The 19,394-nt window shown below is 43.0% G+C and overlaps 1 protein-coding gene across 4 annotated transcripts in view; it reads left to right on the top strand.

The window, feature by feature from the left end:
* Positions 1–19,394, top strand: part of REV1 (REV1 DNA directed polymerase) — a 54,687-nt gene that overhangs the window by 15,025 nt on the left and 20,268 nt on the right. For 3 of the 4 annotated variants that reach the window (XR_005725816.1, XM_040267679.1, XM_040267677.1), the window contains exons 5-10: positions 2,422–3,122; positions 5,200–5,307; positions 6,702–6,818; positions 10,718–10,826; positions 15,743–15,871; positions 18,105–18,259. Coding sequence is in view for 3 of the 4 variants with exons in the window: in XM_040267679.1 (XP_040123613.1) it covers positions 2,422–3,122; positions 5,200–5,307; positions 6,702–6,818; positions 10,718–10,826; positions 15,743–15,871; positions 18,105–18,259 (1,319 nt within the window). In the remaining variant the exon portion in view is untranslated. The remainder of the gene's footprint in view (positions 1–2,421; positions 3,123–5,199; positions 5,308–6,701; positions 6,819–10,717; positions 10,827–15,742; positions 15,872–18,104; positions 18,260–19,394) is intronic. The other variant, XM_040267678.1, reaches the window with a different exon arrangement.

Here is a 19,394-nt window from a genome sequence, read left to right as displayed (position 1 = left end):
TGGCAGTGATAATTTTTGACACAAGTACTTTGCAGTAGAGTATTACCTTCTCAAACTACGCCACCTGTATGTTTGTTATGCGCTGTTGCACAGAAAGATAGACGATGAAAATGTTAACATTTCTAGGTTATTTTTGAAAAATTCTAAGTCAGTAACAATATAGAAACATAAATATTTTATGTTGGTGAAAATTTAGTTGATGACCCTCAAGGTTATAGAATTAGAAATGAATCTAGGCCTTATTCCATGTGTCTGTTTTTTTTAAATATTTTGATTTTACTCTTTAATTGCAGTAACCCTAGGTAAATTGGCTCCACAGTTAATTGGTATGTTGCCTTAACTTGTATATCAGGTGGTTTATCATGATTCATTGTCATGAGCCTTCTCCTTATTTATTAAATTGCCTGCTTTGGGAGTTGGGTATGTTTTTTCCACAAGACCAGGAGTCTTAATTGCATTAGGGGATCCAATGTCACTAGCTTCTGTAGTTTTGTTGGTGTTTGTTCTTCAACCTGTATTCACTTACATAAGTTGTTTTTCATATTACCTAAAACTTCCAATTTTGTTTTTTTAGTACCATCAATGTATACAGGCAGTATCAGAAAACTTGCTGAATGCATAACTTCATCTTTTTTTTTCTTACTCCACTAATAAAGGAAAATATGTGTGTGTGTGTTGAAATTCTTCTCTGTGTCGATTTTAGGAAGAATTTGCCTATTAGATTTTAATTACCGATCCATCTATGTTGTTGCCTAGTGAATATATTACCCACTTATGGTGTATTTCCAGTCCAGCCACTTTAGATGTCCGATCGCCTAGGCTGGAACACTGCAGTGCAGAAAGAGGGCCGTGAGCAGTGTTTTAGTCCCAGTGTGTGCATTTCTATTGCGTATGTTGCTAGTGCTCATTTAAAGTCTTAGGATTTATAACACAGAAAACTAGATCTAAGGCTTTTCTGATTGCACTTTTGTTTCTTGATCTTTATTTTCTGGCATGTTCAGTGCATTTTATAAAGTTTTTTGAGGCTCTTTCATGTCGCTTTTTGCTCACTTGCTCTTTGTTTTAAGGGCCAGACTTTCTCTGTCTTGCATTGCGTTAGGTTTTTTTCCCTTCCTCTCTTAATTGTTTCTGGTTGGTTTTCTGTTTCTCTCTTTGATGTGCTCACTTGTGAGGCTTTGACCTGCTCAGAGTTGGCAGTCAGATTCCACAAGCTGATCAGCCAGAGCCAACCCAGAAATGGGAGGTGATGTTTGGATCCAGCTCATGTGTGGTTTTCCTGTGTAGTCAGACTGTCATTAATAATAGACCCAGTTGGTATTAGGAGGAAGAACTTGAGATTAAGCCTGTTGATGGGGTGGTAGTCTAACCTGTGCCTTGATGCTGTGCGTGCCCTCATCTGGAGCCTGTATGTAACTGTATGTAACTGGGCTAACGCTGTGGACTTTCCTAAGTAGAGTGAATTACGGCTTTGTAGTTCAGACTCTTGTTTTTGTTACTTAGATGATTCTTTTGAGTACAAATGAATTTTTTCTTTATAACAGAGCATTACCGGGGATCATTAGAGGAATGATGGAATTTAGTGTAACGTTTGTCATAGTTCCTGCATTTATAAACCTGACATCAGGACACTGGGTCCAGACTGCCTTGGACCTACCACCCTGGCATCTAAATAATGCCTTTCTTAGAAAGGAAACATTAATTTCCTGTCAATAGGGCAAACATCCTCATTTTTCTAGATATAAATTTCATTGAATTAACCTTACACCTTGACTTTTTCTTTTTTTACTTTTTATCTACACCAGTTGACCCTATTAATGGATTAATGAATATAGTCTGTTGGATGTTTCCTGAGGGAAAGTAACCAGCCTCAGGAGGGCGACAGTATTGGATTTAATGTGTTTAACAGTACCTTACATAAAAAACTGAAAATAAACATAGCAGTAAGAATTCACATGAGGTTTCTTACCCATTTTTGAATTATTCATGTTGTATTAATTGAGCAAATGCTTGACTACTAGTGTATGCCAGGCACTGTGACTCAGACTGGGTATTTAAAGCTTATATCAATAGATGACAATTTTTAATGGGAAAATAATTGAAAATTGTTTTTTGTTTTTTTTTCTTCAATCTAAGAAGATCCCATTCTATTTCTTCTTTGGGAGTATCTGAAATTTTTAAAAAGGAAACAAAACCTAAAAGGCTGTTAATGTGCTAGAATTTTCCTAGTACCTTGCTCCTTCAGTTTAGAAAAGAATTATCTTCTGTTGGAAGAGCAGTAATTCAAGTCGTGGTTTACTCTTTCAGATTTGGGCGAGGGGATATTAAAGTGTATATCAGTAAGAGAGTTTACATAAAAAATGTTTCAGCTTGAAAGTCAGACACTATTCATTTAAACAAAATTTTTTTCTTTTCCTGCTTTAGAAATCACATAATTAAGAAAATTGAGACGGAAAGTGAAGTCAGAGTTAATGGAGTGAACAACTGGAATGAAGAAGCTGCAGATAATGACTTTGATTTTGTGGGGCTGGAGCCTGTCTTCCCAGGAAGAAAACAGAACGGAATTCCGCATCCCAGAGGTGGCCGTGCCCTTTGTAATGGGCACGCCCACAGCTCTCACGGTGCCTTAAAGAGCTTGGACTGCCTGGCGGCCCCCGGCAGCGGTGTCGCCAGCAGGCTGTCCCCAGAGCCCGCCCGGGAGGAGGCCGCGGGGGCCGAGAGGAGCCACGGCGCCTTCAGAGACTGCGCCGTGCAGCTGGCCCAGCAGAGCACCTGCGGCACGGCCGCTCTGCGGGATCCACACAGAACTAAGCCCTTCCCCTCGCCACCTTTGCACAGTAACCCTCGAGTCAACGGTGCTCACCAGTCCACCGTTCAGGGGCCTTCAAGCACAAAGAGCACTTCGTCAGTACCTTCCCCAAGCAGGGGGCCGCCCAGGCTCTCGGACTGCAACTTCATCTCGGACTTCTACTCCCGGTCGAGACTGCACCACATATCCACGTGGAAGTGCGAACTGACTGAGTTTGTCAATGCGCTGCAGAGGCAGAGTAGTGGTATCTTCCCAGGAAGGGAAAAGTTAAAAAAAATGAAAGCAGGCAGGTCCGCACTTGTTGTAACTGACACAGGTAGATACTCAACTACACTCGTTTTCTTAAGAAACAGTCATGCTTACCGTTTTGTTCTTAATCTGTCACTGGTGTTGTGGTCAGTACTAAGCTCTTGTAACATGGAAGTCTTGAGGAGTATCGGGTTATGTAAGTAACAGTAAGTATAACAGATGATAAAAAGCTTTCTTACTAAAGTGTTTTTTTACAAAATTAGTTTTGAGTGTGGCTTACTGAAAATCTTTTAAGTAATTTGAATAGGCCCAAGGTTGGGGTTCTGAGCATTCATTCTTCCTGTAGACTTTATCAGTTGTTGAAGTTTTGAACTGTAAAATATAGCATAGTTTATATTCAGTGCTTAATCTCCTGTAAAAATGGTTTGGTAAGAGTAACTGTTAATTTTTAAAAGCTTGCATCATAGTGATTTTTAAGTCATTAAGTAACTTTGACATAATAGCTATTGTAATTATAGTGGTACACTTTTAGTGAGGTTAAGTATTTTCACGTAAGTAGATTGGCTAATTGTATTTTGTGTTTCAGTATTTCTCTTGTCATCAAAAACAAACCCAACAATTACAGGCTGTTATTTCTGTGCCTGTCAGTATAAATTGGTATCTAGTTTGAGGCTTTCGTTGCTTTTTATGGCTCACAGGGTTCCTCCCTGAAGATGAGCTGCTATTACCCTTCAGGTTATAGCTGTGGAAACTGAGGTGCACAGAGAAGCTCACGTCTCCCAGACTGGTAGAGCCTGTACATGTGGATTTCTTGTTACGTTTTGCTGTGTTTAGTTATTCCAAATGTTTTTTGTTATTTATAAAATAGTTCAAAATAATGGTTATAGGTATTAGATTTTCCTTATATCATGCCTTGGTCTTGTTACCTAAAGGTCATTTAATTTAGAAAGCTTCAAAGAGTAATTATGAATCATTTCCATGAGTGGGAATTTTCCAAGATGAGAGATTTTTATATTGTATGAAAGCATTCAGTGGGCATTTCGTATATGCCTTCCATATGACTTGAATCTTTAAAACCATTATTTTGAGTCATTTACATTATGTTATATAATAGTTTTATACAGCAGGATTATAGTTAAGATCTATAAGTTATTTCTTGAGGTAACAGGGAGAGCAGCAGGGAAGCCCATGGCTTTGGAGTCAGGTAGTGGCGCGTAGCCTGGCTGCGCCATTCTCGGGAAGCAGCATGCGAGTTCACTCTGCATCTGTCTCCTGTTGGCTGACGAGTGATGGTCCAGGAGATGGTAGGAGCAGGGCCCAGTGCTGTGCCCTTAGTGGGAACAAGGGAAAGGTGCTCATAGTCACAGTCTGGTAAATAGAGTTGTCTCAACCTTTTGGGTAGTAACTGTAAGTTCTTAGAAGCCTGTTAGGAAGACTAACCTCAGTACTGTTGTTCTTAAATCTGTCAGAGGAAAATTCCTTTGTGAGATCATCGCTTTTTACAAGGGTGGTGGCCTGTGGGCTCTGAAATCAGACGCCCTGGGATTAAATACCAGCTCAGCCTCCTACTGGCTGTGTGACTGAAGTTATTAGTCTGCAAAATGGGGATGGTAAGCTTATTACCTCTTTCATAGTGGTGTTGTGAAGATTTAAATTAACACATGTAAGCCTCTCACAGCAGTGCCTGACACCTACTGCCAGGCACTGGACAACAGTAGCAGTGTTTATGGCTGTCCCATCAAGGAATGTTGTCACCACGTGGAGTAGTGGTCCTCTAAAGTCACTTAGCTCCCTGGGGCTAAATACATGAACACACCTTCCTACGTTTTCATATACCATTCAGCACACAGAAATAACTTTGAGGTAAGCATTCAGACAGATTGAGAGATTTGTCAGAATGTAGACTAGACATGTCTTCATGGCTGATTTTAAATTGTGTCTCTGGATTATTTTTACAGCCAAAGAAACTGAACTTTGATTTCTCTTGAGGTGATATAAATAATCTATTATAGAATCTGTATTTTTTTTTTAAAACTTCATTCTGCTTGTAAGCATTTGAGAATATAATTTCTAAAGTTAACTAGACCTGATTTTTTTTAAGTATTGATTAGTTTGGGGTTTGAACGTTCTTTTTTTCCTTCTAGGAAATATGTCAGTATTGAGTTCACCCAGACATCAGAGCTGTATAATGCATGTTGATATGGATTGCTTCTTTGTATCAGTGGGTATACGAAATAGACCAGATCTCAAAGGTCTGTATTCTTGTTTATGTATTAAGAAAATTGATATATTGTTACAAATATATATTCTAAGGGATCACAAAATACTCTTTAAGAAATATTTATTCTGACTGCTCCCAATTTTTCTGGACTCCATAATTAAGAAAGATTGAGGGAAATTAGAAAAAAAATTTTTCCTCCCTGTAGAGAGCAGGCCTTTAGAGAAGAATACTCCTCTTCAGTTGAAGGAGCTATCATCTAAGATTAGGGACCTGCTTTAGGCATTTTCTATGTTTTTATCTATATTTATTATTTTTTGTCAATAAATGGAAATTTTATGGCAGCATATGTCTTTGCAACTCGGGTCACTATACTTTCTCTTGAATGAATCATTTAACTATCCTTCTGTTGGGGGCATTCTAGGTTTTTGGTTGTAGAATAATTTTGTATTATTGAACATTGTTAAAATATGTTGTCCTTTGTGCAGTCTTTGTTTTAATGGAAATTTTAGGTATTTGTGACCTGTCAATACTTTTGGAAATATTTATTATGGATTTTTCAGAAGTTTAGATCTGAAAGAGATAAGTATTAGCCTTTTCTTCCGAGAATGAGTATTTTTCCTCTAAGGGAAGCACAGAAGCTGCTGGGAATAATAATAGGGCTTTATTTTTATCACAAGTAGTTGCTGCTTCAGCTCTGATAGGGGTGTTCAGATTGTAAAGAGTTGATTTTAGCCCATGAGTGGCTTTTTGATGCATTTTTTTCTTTGTCCTCACTACAAATGCATTTAGTGAAATATATTTTTATACACACACACAAAAAAACCCCATGAATTATCCATGCTGATGGTTTACAGAGTTAGAGCTGTCTTCTGACACATATGCATACAAGGAAATGGTGTGAGAAAGATTCTGTAACTAAACCAAAAATTTCATGACTATATATACTCACTTTTGATTGTGTAGTAGGTCAGGTTGTGATTCCTCTGCATATATATTTGATTAGTTTATTTCTTGCTGTAAAAATAAAGATTAGATGTTACCTTACTTTTTTGATACCAGAATTATAAAAAGCCTAGATACAGTTTTTCTTTCTCTCCTCACCCTGCCACTCTGAATTGAGGGTCTATGTTGCCTGTTTTCTACTTTAAGAAACCAGAGAGACAATGAGAAGCTATGATAGTGTTGCTTTCAAGTTGAATAAATGCATCAAAATTGTCATGAATAGTTTACTTTGGGGGGTGCAGAGACACTGAGATGACTTTTGCATAGCAGTTGATAAACTTTAAAGCTCCTGGCTCCATTAGGGACTAACGCCTGAATAAAGCTATTTTTTTAATGTCTTTTGAAAAATTCTCCATTACATGTTTTTTAGTGTTGTTAACGTTCCTGTACTTAGATTTAAAACTAACTGTACTCTTCTTACAGGAAAACCAGTGGCTGTTACAAGTAACAGGGGCACTGGCAGGGCCCCTCTGCGTCCTGGCGCTAACCCCCAGTTGGAGTGGCAGTATTATCAGAATAAGATCCTGAGAGGCAAAGCAGGTACAGATAGCAAGCTGTGACGTCCTAGTGCACCTGTCGAAGACTTCTGCATTTTGCTTTGGTTCTGTTGTTACAGAAATAAAAGCAGAGTTGAAACAATTAGCTTTTTCATTCAGGGGTTTTAAGGGTGTCAGTCTCACATATTAAAGCAAAATCTGAACATAACACAAATGAGTGCTTTATAGTTAGGCTTTGTTGAATTGTCCTGGGAAAGAGTGAAGAATGTTTAAAAGGCATGATTAGCTTGCTTTGTATAGATTTAGTTTGGGGAGGAAAATCATGGACATCATTTTGTAGGAACCTCTAGACTTGACAGGTCTAGAGGTTAATTAATTACCTGTTGTTTTGGGCTTTGATCCCAGTAAGGACACTGAAGTTTGTTTTCTGAAGACGTGTATGCATCAGTGGACTGAAGAGCAGCTCAGGGTTTAGTTTGCTGGAGTGAGAAGATAAATGCCAGCAGTCATCCCCCACATCTTTGTGGTACCTGTTTCATATGAGAAACTTTTTTCTTGCCTCTTTGGCTTTTAAATTTTGGCTGTTAATAAGCAAAAATTAAATACATTACACTAATCACATTACTGTTAAGATTTTCATTTCTCTCCCCTCCTCCTCCCTCCCCGATCCTGCAGTTTTCCCTGAGAAATGTTTGCTTAGTAATTACTAAGTAATTATTTGACATTGGTCAGTTTTCTCATGGATGTCTGCAAATACAATTTTTTTAAATTAATTTTTCAGAAAAGTGTTAATCAGCAAATAGAGATTAGATATGTAGTAGTCTGGAAGGCTTGCAGTTAAATTACGTCCCAGTTATTTCGGGTTCTTAGTTTTCAGTTACAAAAATTGGGGCTTCTTTTAGAAATGACCTCGATGAAATTAAGAGGAGAGGAACACCAGTAAATTCTTGGAGGACCTTTTTGGGATTAGTTTTTCTTGCTGGTTGTGATCGTCTGCACGCCATGGATACAAAGAGAATAATTAGAGCTGCGTTCTGACACTTCATGTGCACTTGCAGTCTCCAGATTTGCTGAAACTTTTCCTGGTCATTAAATAAGAGAGTTTTTGAGATTCTAGTGTTTCGTGTGAAGTGAGTAGAATTTGAGGTTGGCATTCTGAACTTGTTGAGAGTTAGTTGTATTGTGATATTTGACAAGATGAGTAGTTGAAGTATTGGTAGCTTGGTTTTGTGGTAGGTTGGTTTCCTTTTTGTCTTTTCTGTGTGGTATTAAAGATGAAATCTAACATCCTGGCAAACAGGTAGCTTAAGAGAATGCACAGCACTCGTCACACTGGGCACTCAAGAAATTCTGAATGAGCTTTAAAGAGGGAAAACGGCTGTGCACGCTGCTCATTGCGTCTCTTGGTACCCCGATGCTCAGAGCTGCTCCTGTGGGTAGAATCTTGTGTCTGCCCCTGTTACGCAGTGTGCGTCCGGACGTTTGGTCTTGGCAAGCAGCAGCCTTCCTCAGAGTGGAGAGCTGGTCCTCTCAGGTCTTTCCTCCTGTCACCAATGATCTGACCATAAGCAGTGTAAGCAGAATTCTGACCTGGGTAATAACTTAATTGTCTTCCTCTGTGTAGCTGCTGGATTTTCATGAGTGGTAAGCCAGAAGGTAAATATTAGAAGTATTGTTGTTGCACTTGCCATTGAAAACTGTCAAAACTAGATTTTCCTGTCACTAGAAAAAGAGAATACGATACTTTACGTTTTATACTCTCTCTGACTTGACATCGTTCACTTTTATGTGTGTCCTAAACTTTTGACCTGTGAGTGTCTTAACAATATTTGCTGCATTTAATGTGAATAGATGTCCCTTGTTACAGTTTGGTTGCAGTTAAGCTCACACCTGGAACTTGTTTTTCCAGTGCTTTTGTTCCTCTTTCCTTGTTGTTATTTGATCTTTCTTTCCCTGGGTCCTATAATTAGATATGACACCAAATTTTAAAACATTGAGGACCAATATAGGAATTAGAATCTTTGCCTTCTGTACCATAACTTAAAAAAGAAAAAATTCAGTTCTGATGTTTTATCTTGTACATCTAGGCAAGGTATTAGAACCAACAGCATCATTAGCCTTTTATAGGACCTCAGTTTCTTACTTGTTATATTCAGGGACTCTGTCTGATCAGACCAGCATGAAGGGTCTCCACCCCTGGCTTCTTTGCAGCTGCTCCTGAGCCATACTCAGCAGTGAGCGTTTTCGTTGACCATCTCAAATTTGGAAATTCTCCCTTCCCAGATTCCAGAATGCAGGTGTTCCCTATCCCTTCAGCAACTTCAGCGTTCATTCTAAAGAGCGACCAACGTTTTAAATTGTATTAGCATAGATTTATTCTCAGCGATTTCTTTTTCACAGATGTGGGTCCTCTGATTTCTCCAGCCGTCCCTGCACATACTCCATGTGCCCATCTGGTTTGTCAGGATTTGACGAGCAGCCTTCTCCTTTGCCCTCCAGTGTGTCCCTGCAATTCTCCTGAACCTCCCATGAAGCCTCCGCTCATGGAGGCATTATGCCCTGCTGCACTGTGGACTGGGTCAGTCCACCCAGAGCAGAGAATTTTGCAAGGCTCCCCAGGCAGGCCAGTGGGAGCAGGGACCACGGACAGTGTTCTCACCAGCAGCGTCACTTTTCCCTTAGGTGGGTTAATTAACCCTTCGAATAGAAGTCCCCTGACTCCCCAGCTCTTAAGGCATAACTCATGGGTGCTGCTTTGAAAGGCAGCTGGTTGTGGCTGTCCAGGCTTCAGCTCTTCTTTTTTGGGTTAGCAGCAGCTACTATTGAACTGTCATACTAACAACCCTGAAATCCTTACAGATCTTCAGCTTAGAATGATGGACTATTAAAGCTGATGTTTAGCCTTCTAAACCCCTTCAGGACACTGGGTCAACTCCTCTGCATTCTGTCTTTAATTTGTCCTAGTATAGCATATATTAGTCATGCTGTATCAGAAATCATGGCTCAGATTGTGTGCTGTGCTGATTTTGATTTGAATGCAAGTGGAATTTGACCCCATGAATATGCCAGCCCTCAGACTGATTTGCCTTTATGCTTCATGTGTGTGGGTGCTGGAACCCAGACTTGCATGTCTGTGTTGCATGGTTGGGTGAAATATGTTGATCACTGAAGTCAGACCAGGAGGAGTTGTTTGTAAACCTTTGTTTACCTGGCAGTGCTTTTTACTTGGCTGGTTTTTCATGGAATGTTATGTCTCTGAAATAAATAGAAACGAGATCCTGAGCTTGTTAGTGACGTGCTGTTAACATTGTGCTCTCGGTGTTTGTCTAGAATTAGCCCAAGCACTCTTAGTCTTATTTTACTGACTCATGGTATTTTTTGTTCAGAATAGTACAACTGTGAGAATAGATTTTTTTTTAGAGCATATTCTATTTGGGAATTTGGTGGTGTCCCAAGAGACATAACTGAAGTTGTGTTTTAATCCATTTCTCACTTGCTGGTCATATCACAGGACGTGCTGTATCAGAAATCATAGCTCAGATTGCATGCTGTCTAGACTGTGCGCTTTGGTGTTCTTGTGTGAAGCTGGAGGTTGGGAGAGCTGTGTCATCCTTTTGCGGCTGTAGGCGGGGGTTCATTATTCTTGTGCCTCTCCAGAGACCTAAAGGGATGGTTTATATTTATCCTTTGGTATATGTCTCTTCAAACTGTTATTGAGATAGAACTGTATGTATTGTGATAAGTTCTTGATTGCTGGTAAAGGATATACTGGAAGTAAGCTTATTTTAGAGTTTTAGATTTTCTTTTGTTAAATAATTAGGGGGTAAATGTCAGTTTATTTGGAATTTATTGAACGTTTGTATATGAAATGAATGGTAAACTTCTTGAATGAAAGTTAAGGAAAATCAGCTTTTAACATATCATTCAATTTTATTTTTGAAGCAGAAATACCAGATCCGTCAACGTGGGAGTGTCAAGATTCTGCACAGATAAATGGAATTGATTCTGTTTTGTCAAAGGCTGAAATCGCATCTTGTAGTTATGAAGCCAGGTATGTAGGCATTAAAGATGTAATGCTTAATGAATAATTAATTCACTTCGTTTCTTATATAATCTTTTGAAATGGATCTAGATGGGTTACTCAAGCCTGTGATTTAAATGTAACAAATATGGAAAGAAGTCTTTCTAACCTTAATCCCTTCCGTTTCCTTTTTTTTTTTTTTGCCTTCACAAATGCTTGGTAGCTTTAAATAAATACTTCAGTGTCCTGCTGAAGCAGTAGGTTCTGTGGTGAAAACCAAGAGAAGCTGGACACTGTCATTTTCCAGTCGTTGTCTTCCGAAGCATAAGATTAAAGAATTAGATATTTCTGGGTGGAAGAGGCCCTTGGGGCCATCTGCTCTGATCGCTCTTTCTTTCTGCCAGAAGAAACCCCTTGTTGTTTAAGCCTGGCACTCAGTATCTTTTAAATTACGCTAAACTTGACTGCCTGTTAGGCCGCAGCGCAGCAGTCCCACCCTGGCACGCCTGGTCACCCGCTCACCTCAAGCTGCAGTGCCGCCAGCCTGCCAGCGCGAGCCCCGACTACAGCCAGCTGTGTCAGCTCCAGGGGAGACACACATATCACATGTTCCTCATAGTCTAGAAAGATGCTTTTAGAAATCGATTATTCAGGTTGTAAAAATGGAGTAATGATTAATGATTAAGGAATTAATTAAAAGAGCATTCATTATTTTTTTCGTCCTTGTTAACTGAACACAGACACTTTGTAACACAGCAAGCATTTAGACTGTGTGTTAGAAAGCAAAGCCATCACTTTGCTGACATAGACTCGCCTAGTTAAGGCTGTGGTCTCTCCACTAGATATGTGTGGGTGTGAGAGCTAGGCGAAAGAAGGCAGAGTGCCAGAGGACCGATGCTTTGGGACTGTGGTGCTGGAGGAGGCTCTTGAGAGTCCCTCGGGCTGCACAGAGAGCAAACTAGTCAGTCTTAAAGGAAATCAACCCAAAATACTCTTCGGAAGGACTGATGCTGAAGTTGAAGCTCCAGTACTTTGGCCACCTGATGGGAGCAGGTGAATCATTGGAAAAGACCCTCAGGCTGGGAGAGAAAGCTGAAGACAGGAAAAGGGTGGCAGAGGGTGAGGTGGCCAGGTGGCATCACCGACTCAAGGGACACGAGCTTGGGCAAGCTCCAGGAGGTGCCGAGGGGCGTGGAGCCTTGTGAGTCTCGGCTCCCGGGGTCACGACGAGTTGCACACGACTGAGCAACTGAACAGCAGCAGCAGAGCGTTTGCACATCACTCGCCAGTGTGGAAGCATTCACCAGTTACAGCAGCACGCTGGGGTCACAGCGGATACAGCTTTTAGCCCTTTTTTTGTTTGGTAGTGTCTTAATGGTTTTGTCATTCATACTTTTTAAAAAGTGAGATATAATTGACATGTGACATTAACAGCATACAACAACGACTTGATATATAGAACAGTTTTCTTGATTTAAAGTTGGAGTTACTCAAGCAAGTCTCATCTGATCAAAAAATGATCTTGATACATCATCATCTAACCAGAATAGTTTGCTTAAAATCTTGCCAATTATTTTATTAAAAGGATATTTAAGAAAAAAGGATTATATTCAAATCCTTTATGACACGTCAAGCTTTTACTCCCAGACTGACTTTGCTTTTCTCAGTAACAGAGTTATGTTTTAATCTTCTTCATCGTTTGGTTGATAATGTCACCAAGGAATTGAAACTTTCTTTAATGAAAAAGATAATTAGATCTGGATGCATTGTATATTACTGTGTTTTCATTGGTGCAGGAAGTTTAGAGCTGATTCTGTGCCGTGCGCAGTGGGCTAGTCTCCTCCCACTGCTGAGTTTCGGGGTGGTGACAGACGATATGCTTCTGGGGGCCGGGCGTCGTGTAGCGAAGCTGTGAGGGATGCTTTCCCAGTCTCTGGGCTTGGCTGTCGGTGACATGGAAGCTGCCTTCCTGTGCTGCCCGTGTTCTGCGTCGCCTGCTGGATGCTGGTTGGGGAGTGAGTGCCAAGGTCGCCCCAGAGTCAGGAGTGTTGCCAGCTCCTGGAGGTTTTGGACTCCAGGCCTGTTGGTGTTTGGATAGGGCGTTTGTATTGTACCACAGATGGTGATTGTCAAGCTGAATATGTTGAGAATGATTGGAGTGATGATATATGAAGGCCAAATGCTGTGCAGCAAGCCCTTTAAGTGTCACTTAGATGGCAAATGTTTGTTTTAAGGAGATGCGAAAAGTGGTGAAAATGAATTTGAGTGTAAGTTGGGGGGAAAGAAAAACATGAAACCTGCAACAGTTGGGTTTTGGTCCTTTAATTGTAACTTTTCATTTTCTAGGCTACTCCTAATGAGGGTCTCTTGGATACCCTATTTTTTAAAGGTTATCTAACAGTTATATTTTCCTTCAGTGAGTTTTTTTTTATGAATATATTTGGAGTTGCATCAGAGAAATGTTTCTGGGCTTGGACTGGAGACTAGGTTGTAGGGACGGTCATCCCAGTTTTAGGCACTGGAGAGTTTTCAGTAGACATGGACTTTATAATAATGGGTCAGCTAAGTATGGAACGTGACTGTAGAAGCCATAGGAAGGTAGAATCTAATCCGCCAAGTCAGGATTTGCATGCCTGTTATCTTTACTTATATTTACCGTAGAGAACCTGGCAGGCTGTGTAGTCCCTGGGGTCTCAAGAGTCGGACACCACTTAGTGACTAAAGCAGCATAGAGAACTAGTAATAGCTTTATTCACAACTAACTTAGAAGGCAGATATGTGGATGGATAGGTAATGATATGCAAATATCCTACAATTATCGATTTTAAGGAGCAAATAATTTCTAAACCTCAGTTTTCACTCTTTACAATCCTGAATTTGTGATGTGGCTGTCCTTCAGAATATTGAATTGGCAATAACGGTGATTTGATGGTTGGGTTTTTAACGTTGTCTCCTGCAGCACCAAGGACGCTTGTGTGAGCGCGCAGCGCAGAGAGGAAGGTGTGCGCCGCTCTCCCTGTAGGCCCGGCTGCGAGCACCTGCGCAGCCCTGCCGGCTGACCCTGCTCACCGTGTCAGTTGACGGGCATAGATGTCATTGTAGTGAAGTCATTGCAGACTGTTTTGTAATTGTCTTTACCTGTTTATTATTATTTTTTGACCATGCTGCATGGCTTGTGGGATCTTAGTTCCCCAACCAGGGGTTGAACGCAGGCCCTTGGCAATGAGAGCGCTGAATCCGAACCACTGGACCGTCAGGGAAGCCCTACTCATTTGTTTTATATGAAAGAAGCCTCCTTTCCCAACCACCGACTAAGAGTGTTTTACTTCTCTTAGTTGTGGGAGGCCTCTTAGGTTTTTCCTTTTTTGTTCATAACTTCCTTACAGTGTCTAGTGATCCCCAAGCATTTCTTTCTGGGATATTGGTATACCTGAGTCTGTTAAGTTGATGTATTATATTTTTCTAAGTAATATGCCTGTGAAATATTTTGTGAAGGTCAAAAATTAGAAAATGAAAGTATACTAAATATAAGAATCTAGTACTTACAGGAATTATGTAACACATTCCTTTAATTTGTAAGTTTAGCTTTTACATGTTGAACCTGCATGTCATGTTTTAGACCATTTGTGTACTTCCGTGTGGCCCTGTAAACTGTGATGCAGGCACTCCCCTGCCTCACAGTGAGGCCCGTCGGCTGGAGCCTGTCCCCCCGCCCGTGCGGGTCATCCTGGTGGACGCCACGGGGTCCGCTTTGTTCCCTGTCTTCTGCCCATGCATCACATGGCGCCTGAGACCTTGATTTTTGTTAAATGAGTGAGAGCATTGTTTTCTTTACCGAGATTTGTTAGTCATCTCTTCCTTTCCGGTCATTTTCCCTCCTATTAGATGTTTCTCATCTACTCTGGGCTTTGCAGTCTGATCATCCATTACTGTTTTATATACATTTTAAAAATGTACCATTTCATCTCAGTAGCGTGGAGGATTCTTTTCCTCCTTGGTGCTCACTGGTGGTCTGGGATGGTCAGGGAGCTGCAGGCCTCTGCATATTGAAGACCGTGTTTCTTAAAAATAGGGACATCTCTGTACTCAGTACTGAGCACTGAGTGAGTACGTGTTTACTGAGTGGAAACGTGAAGTAACCATGTGATGCATTTATCTAGAAGTATGTAATCTCGGGAAGCACTGCTCACGGTCATCTGCTTGTGTTTTTCCTGTAAGATTTTTTCTTGATCCATTGCAGAGTAGTAACATGGAACTTCACTCATCGTGCGTAATCCCATAATTACAGTTTTGTGCTGAATGCTGTAAACATCAAAGGCGATACTGGGCCCAGAGACACGTAGATTTGAGATGTACTGTTTTCAGTCGGGTCCCTCAGAGTTGCGGACCCCTGGCTCCTCCCAGAGTGACGTCCCGCTGTGGCCACCCCTGCTGGCATCTCAGCCACGTGGAACCCACGCAGGCGCTTGGAGTCGGCCGTGGGGGAGCCGGGTGGTGACAGGATGAGCGTATCCTGTCCGTCTGTCGTGCAGCACTCACTGTTGTGTGTGGCTCTCTGTCTTTGGGGGATGAACTGCGGCTGAGCCAGGCCCTCTTGGGGGCAGCAGACCTCCACAGCACGGTCCTGCTCTGTGCTGGTTGTGACGTTGCTGGCAGGGGATGCTCTGGCATCTGCAGAGGGGTCGGAGGCACAAGGCCCAGGAGATGTCTGAATAACACATTTGGGCATGTCTGCTGGGTCACTTACACTTATCTGACAGTTGTGGGATTCTCCTTTGTGGGGAAACAAACCTGTAAGCTTTCTCACTGCCTGGGTTTTACCTCTCCTGAGAGGGGAGTTAAATGAAACTCGTGTCGATGGCTTGGGGAGATAGCAATATTTGATAGTTGATTTGGCTTTTAAACATTCCAGGTCTAACCTCCTCTGTATTCTGTTCTCTCTCTAGGCAAGTTGGCATTAGGAATGGAATGTTTTTCGGGCAAGCCAAACAGCTCTGTCCCAGTCTCCAGGCAGTCCCTTATGACTTCCATGCGTATAAAGAGGTTGCACGGACGATGTACGAGACGCTGGCCAGGTATGTGCACCATGCTCACTCTCCCGTCCCTTGACTGCTCATGCCTCATACTGAGGAGGGACCAGCTGCCTCAGGCCTGTTGGAAAGCCCCCTCCTTCCGTAAGCACCTCCAGGGCGAGGCTCAGGCCTCGGGACACTTCTGTGCGGCTGGACCTGAGCTGCTCGACCGTGCCACTGGGGGTCTGATCTTCTGTCTACGTGATTCTTGCTCAGTGGTTCCAGTTTTCCCTTCATGGAACCAGACAGATGAAAGATGGGCGTTTTTAAGCTGGCTGTTCTCTTTTATTAAATATGAGTTATAGTTTTGTTGAAAATTAGAACTATAGGTTCACAAGTAGGGATTCTTTTGAACCCTTTGTCCTCTGAAATCATTAGGCGTGCCAAATGTTGGCTTTTGTAAAAATGTTTAGTGATACAGCTGGCCCTCGAACGACTTGGTGGCAGTGGGGTGCTGTCCTCCACAAGGTGCAGAATCATGTGTAGCCCACAGCCAGCTGCCCGTACCCACGGCTTCTCCGTAGCACTCTTCGTATTCACTGCTGAAACAAATCCATGTATGAGCCATCCCTCAAGGTTCATACCACTGTTGTTCAAGGGTCGGCCGTAGTCTCAAGATAGGTGATTAGATGGCTTGAGAAAAAGAGATTTTGTTTTTTGAATATTTACAGTATACATATATTTAATGTTAATTCAAAACTCAAACTTTTAAATAAGTATATGGCAAGCCCTGTATGCTCTAAAGTTAGCATATTTTCTTTCTAAAAGGCCAGATAAGGTCATTGTCCCAGCTGCTAAGCTCTGCCGAGGGCAGCGGGCACAGCCACGGGCGAGGTGTGGGTGGACGCCGGTCAGCCCTTAGGCTGGGTTGCTGTTCTGAGGGAGGTGCTCGCCTCTCTCGTCACTGCTTCCTCTCCTGTTTATGGAGCATCTACCACGTGCAGACGACTGTCGATGCCGCCACTCCTGCAGGAGAGGAGTCAGATCCAGGCCCCGCCTTTGGGGGGCTGCCTTTAACGCAGTGTGAACCTCAGAGGGCCAGGGAAGCTCTCTGCTGTCGGTGTGTGGACTTAGGGCTGGGGGAAGCCAATTCTCACACAGTGGTCCTAAGACCCCAAAGACGGGGCCACCCTGTTAGCAGGTGGAGCCTGTGCTTGTTGGGTCCCCCCCGGGGCTGTGGTTGGGCGCGGCAGCACGCGAGGGCTGGAGGTGGGTCTGAGCTGGTGGCCTGGGGTTCCAGAGCCGGACTGGCCCACAGCCTGCACCGCAGGGTGGGGACTTCGCAGACACTGCCGTGTAGTTTGGGTCGGTGGAGACATTTTCAGTGGCCATGTGGCTGTTCTTTGAGCCAAAGATTCCCTGTTATTCTCCTGCCACCTTTGGACATCCCGCCTCAGGGCAGCTGTCGTATCAGGACACCGTCTGCTCTGACAGTTTGCTCTCTGGAGTTAATCCAAGACGGACCACTCATCTCTTAAATGATTGTTGATAGTAATTAATCTGATTCACAGCCTGCAGTGAGTTGTGGTGAGAGGTGAGGGCTGGCCCCCTGGTACTTCACCAGGTGGATTATTTGAAGATCTGTTGCTCGTCCTGAGGCCTCTGCTGGCCTGTGGTCCACGTATTTAATGAACATCAGAGCCACACAACAACTCTTCTCTCCCTCTTCCTTTCCTCTGATGAACCAAAACAGTGCTCTGTGTAGGTAGGTCCTGACCAAAAACAGTAACAGCCAAAACCACAGCCTGCAGGGTTCCCATCTGAAGAGACTGCCACTGGTGTCCTTCCAGATGGGCGCGTGGCTGGCCGGCCATCATATCCTGCTCTATCCTAGGCATTTGTGTCCAGGAGACAATCAGCGGCTTGATTTGTGTGGTTTGTCTCTTCCTCAGGGATTCTGGTAAAACATGTTCGAATATGTTTAAAATTAAATGTTGTGACAGTTCTAATTGACTCAGTACTTTCCAGATATTCAAAGGTTCATGGAGGTGTTCTCAGTGTAGAGAAATTGAAGTGATCATTTCTGTTGTATTTTTGGTAGTTAATATGGAAAAAAATACTGATGAACTTTGCAGTTAGAGGTTAAGTGACTTGAGCCAGTTCAGTTAAAATGCTAACCCTTTCAGCCTCTTAAGTCTCATAAGGGAATGCTGGAGAAGGCGGCCGTGGGAAGCCTGTGTGGCTGGGCATGTGTTAAGCGTGGCTGTGCCTCGGCGCCTCTGCTCTGTGTCGACAGCTACACACATAACATCGAAGCTGTCAGCTGTGACGAAGCCCTGGTGGACATCACCGAGATCCTCGCCGAGACCAGACTCACGCCTGACGAGTTTGCGAATGCTGTCCGCATGGAAATTAAGGACCAGACTAAATGTGCTGCCTCTGTGGGGATCGGTGAGTAGCCGGCGACTCTCGTACTATTCATTGTAGTCGGAGCCTCGCTCTCGGAGCACTGAATCCCAGTTAACTTTAGGAGTGGTTTTTAGGTGGTGTTTTTATCACTTTCATGTTTAGGCCTCCACTTCTGAGATGGTGCTTAAGTGTGGCTCACAGGCGAAGCCTGAGGTCAAACTGTTGAAAGTGTTAGTAAATGGTTGATAACGTCTTTAGAGTATACAAGTTGGAGTATTCTTTTCCCTCAAAAATGGGGAGAATTGAATTCAGTATTAGTCAACACTGTTATTTTTCTCAGGTGAACAGAGCCTGTGTTTAAAGCCGTGCAGTGGGGCTGGGTTTGGAGTTCCGTGGTGCTGAGTCTTGTAGGAACTCGATTACTCTCTGAAGCTCCCCGGGCCCCTCAGCCAGCCCCGTCTTCACTGCCTCTGCAGAACTCACCAGTGTGGACACGTGCCCCTGTCATCTGTGCTCCTCTTGGTCTCGCGCGCTGTGCTCTGGAGTCCCCCACATCGCCCTCAGCTTCCCTGCCTGCCTCCTCTCTGAGCACACTCGGTGCCCCTGCTGACTGAAGACCGTGATTGCTCGTGTGGCCCTCGCAGGGCGACCTGAGAGAGCACCAGGTCTAGATCTGGAGGCGGAAGTGTGAGGGAACGGGCTCCTCGGCTGGAGCCTCTGCTGTGGTGTGTGTGAGTGTGGTTAGGAGGCTGGGTTTCTGGAGGGGTGTGTGAGACGGGCTCCCAGGAACTGGAAGCGGCTTGCCATCTTCAGGAGTGAACCAGCCCTGGGAGGGTAGGTGCTCCCCATCAGGTGGGGCTTTTAAGAAGTCAGAACATCATGAGCCCCAGAAAATACTGGGTTGGCCAGAAAGTTTGTTTGGGTTTTTCCATAAGATGTAACAGGAAACCCTGAAGAGACTTTTTGGCCCGCCCAATGCAAAGCAGGTTAACAGCATCCCTCCGCTTTCCAGCAGGCCTGCCCTTGGGCTCCTGGGTGTGGCCTGCAGATAGGACTTGCCTCCTGGAGTCCGCTATCAGGCACAGGGTTAATTCTTTGTTTTTAATTGTATTTATTTTAAACTTACAAGTGGGATGATATGAATATGTTCTTTTAAGTTCAAGCACATAATTAAGAC

The sequence above is a fragment of the Oryx dammah genome, unplaced genomic scaffold (genome assembly GCF_014754425.2).
Source record: "Oryx dammah isolate SB20612 unplaced genomic scaffold, SCBI_Odam_1.1 HiC_scaffold_25, whole genome shotgun sequence".
NCBI classification, from domain to species: domain Eukaryota; kingdom Metazoa; phylum Chordata; class Mammalia; order Artiodactyla; family Bovidae; genus Oryx; species Oryx dammah.
Note: the sequence above shows the minus strand (reverse complement) of the source record. Positions and strands in the feature narration are given on the sequence as shown.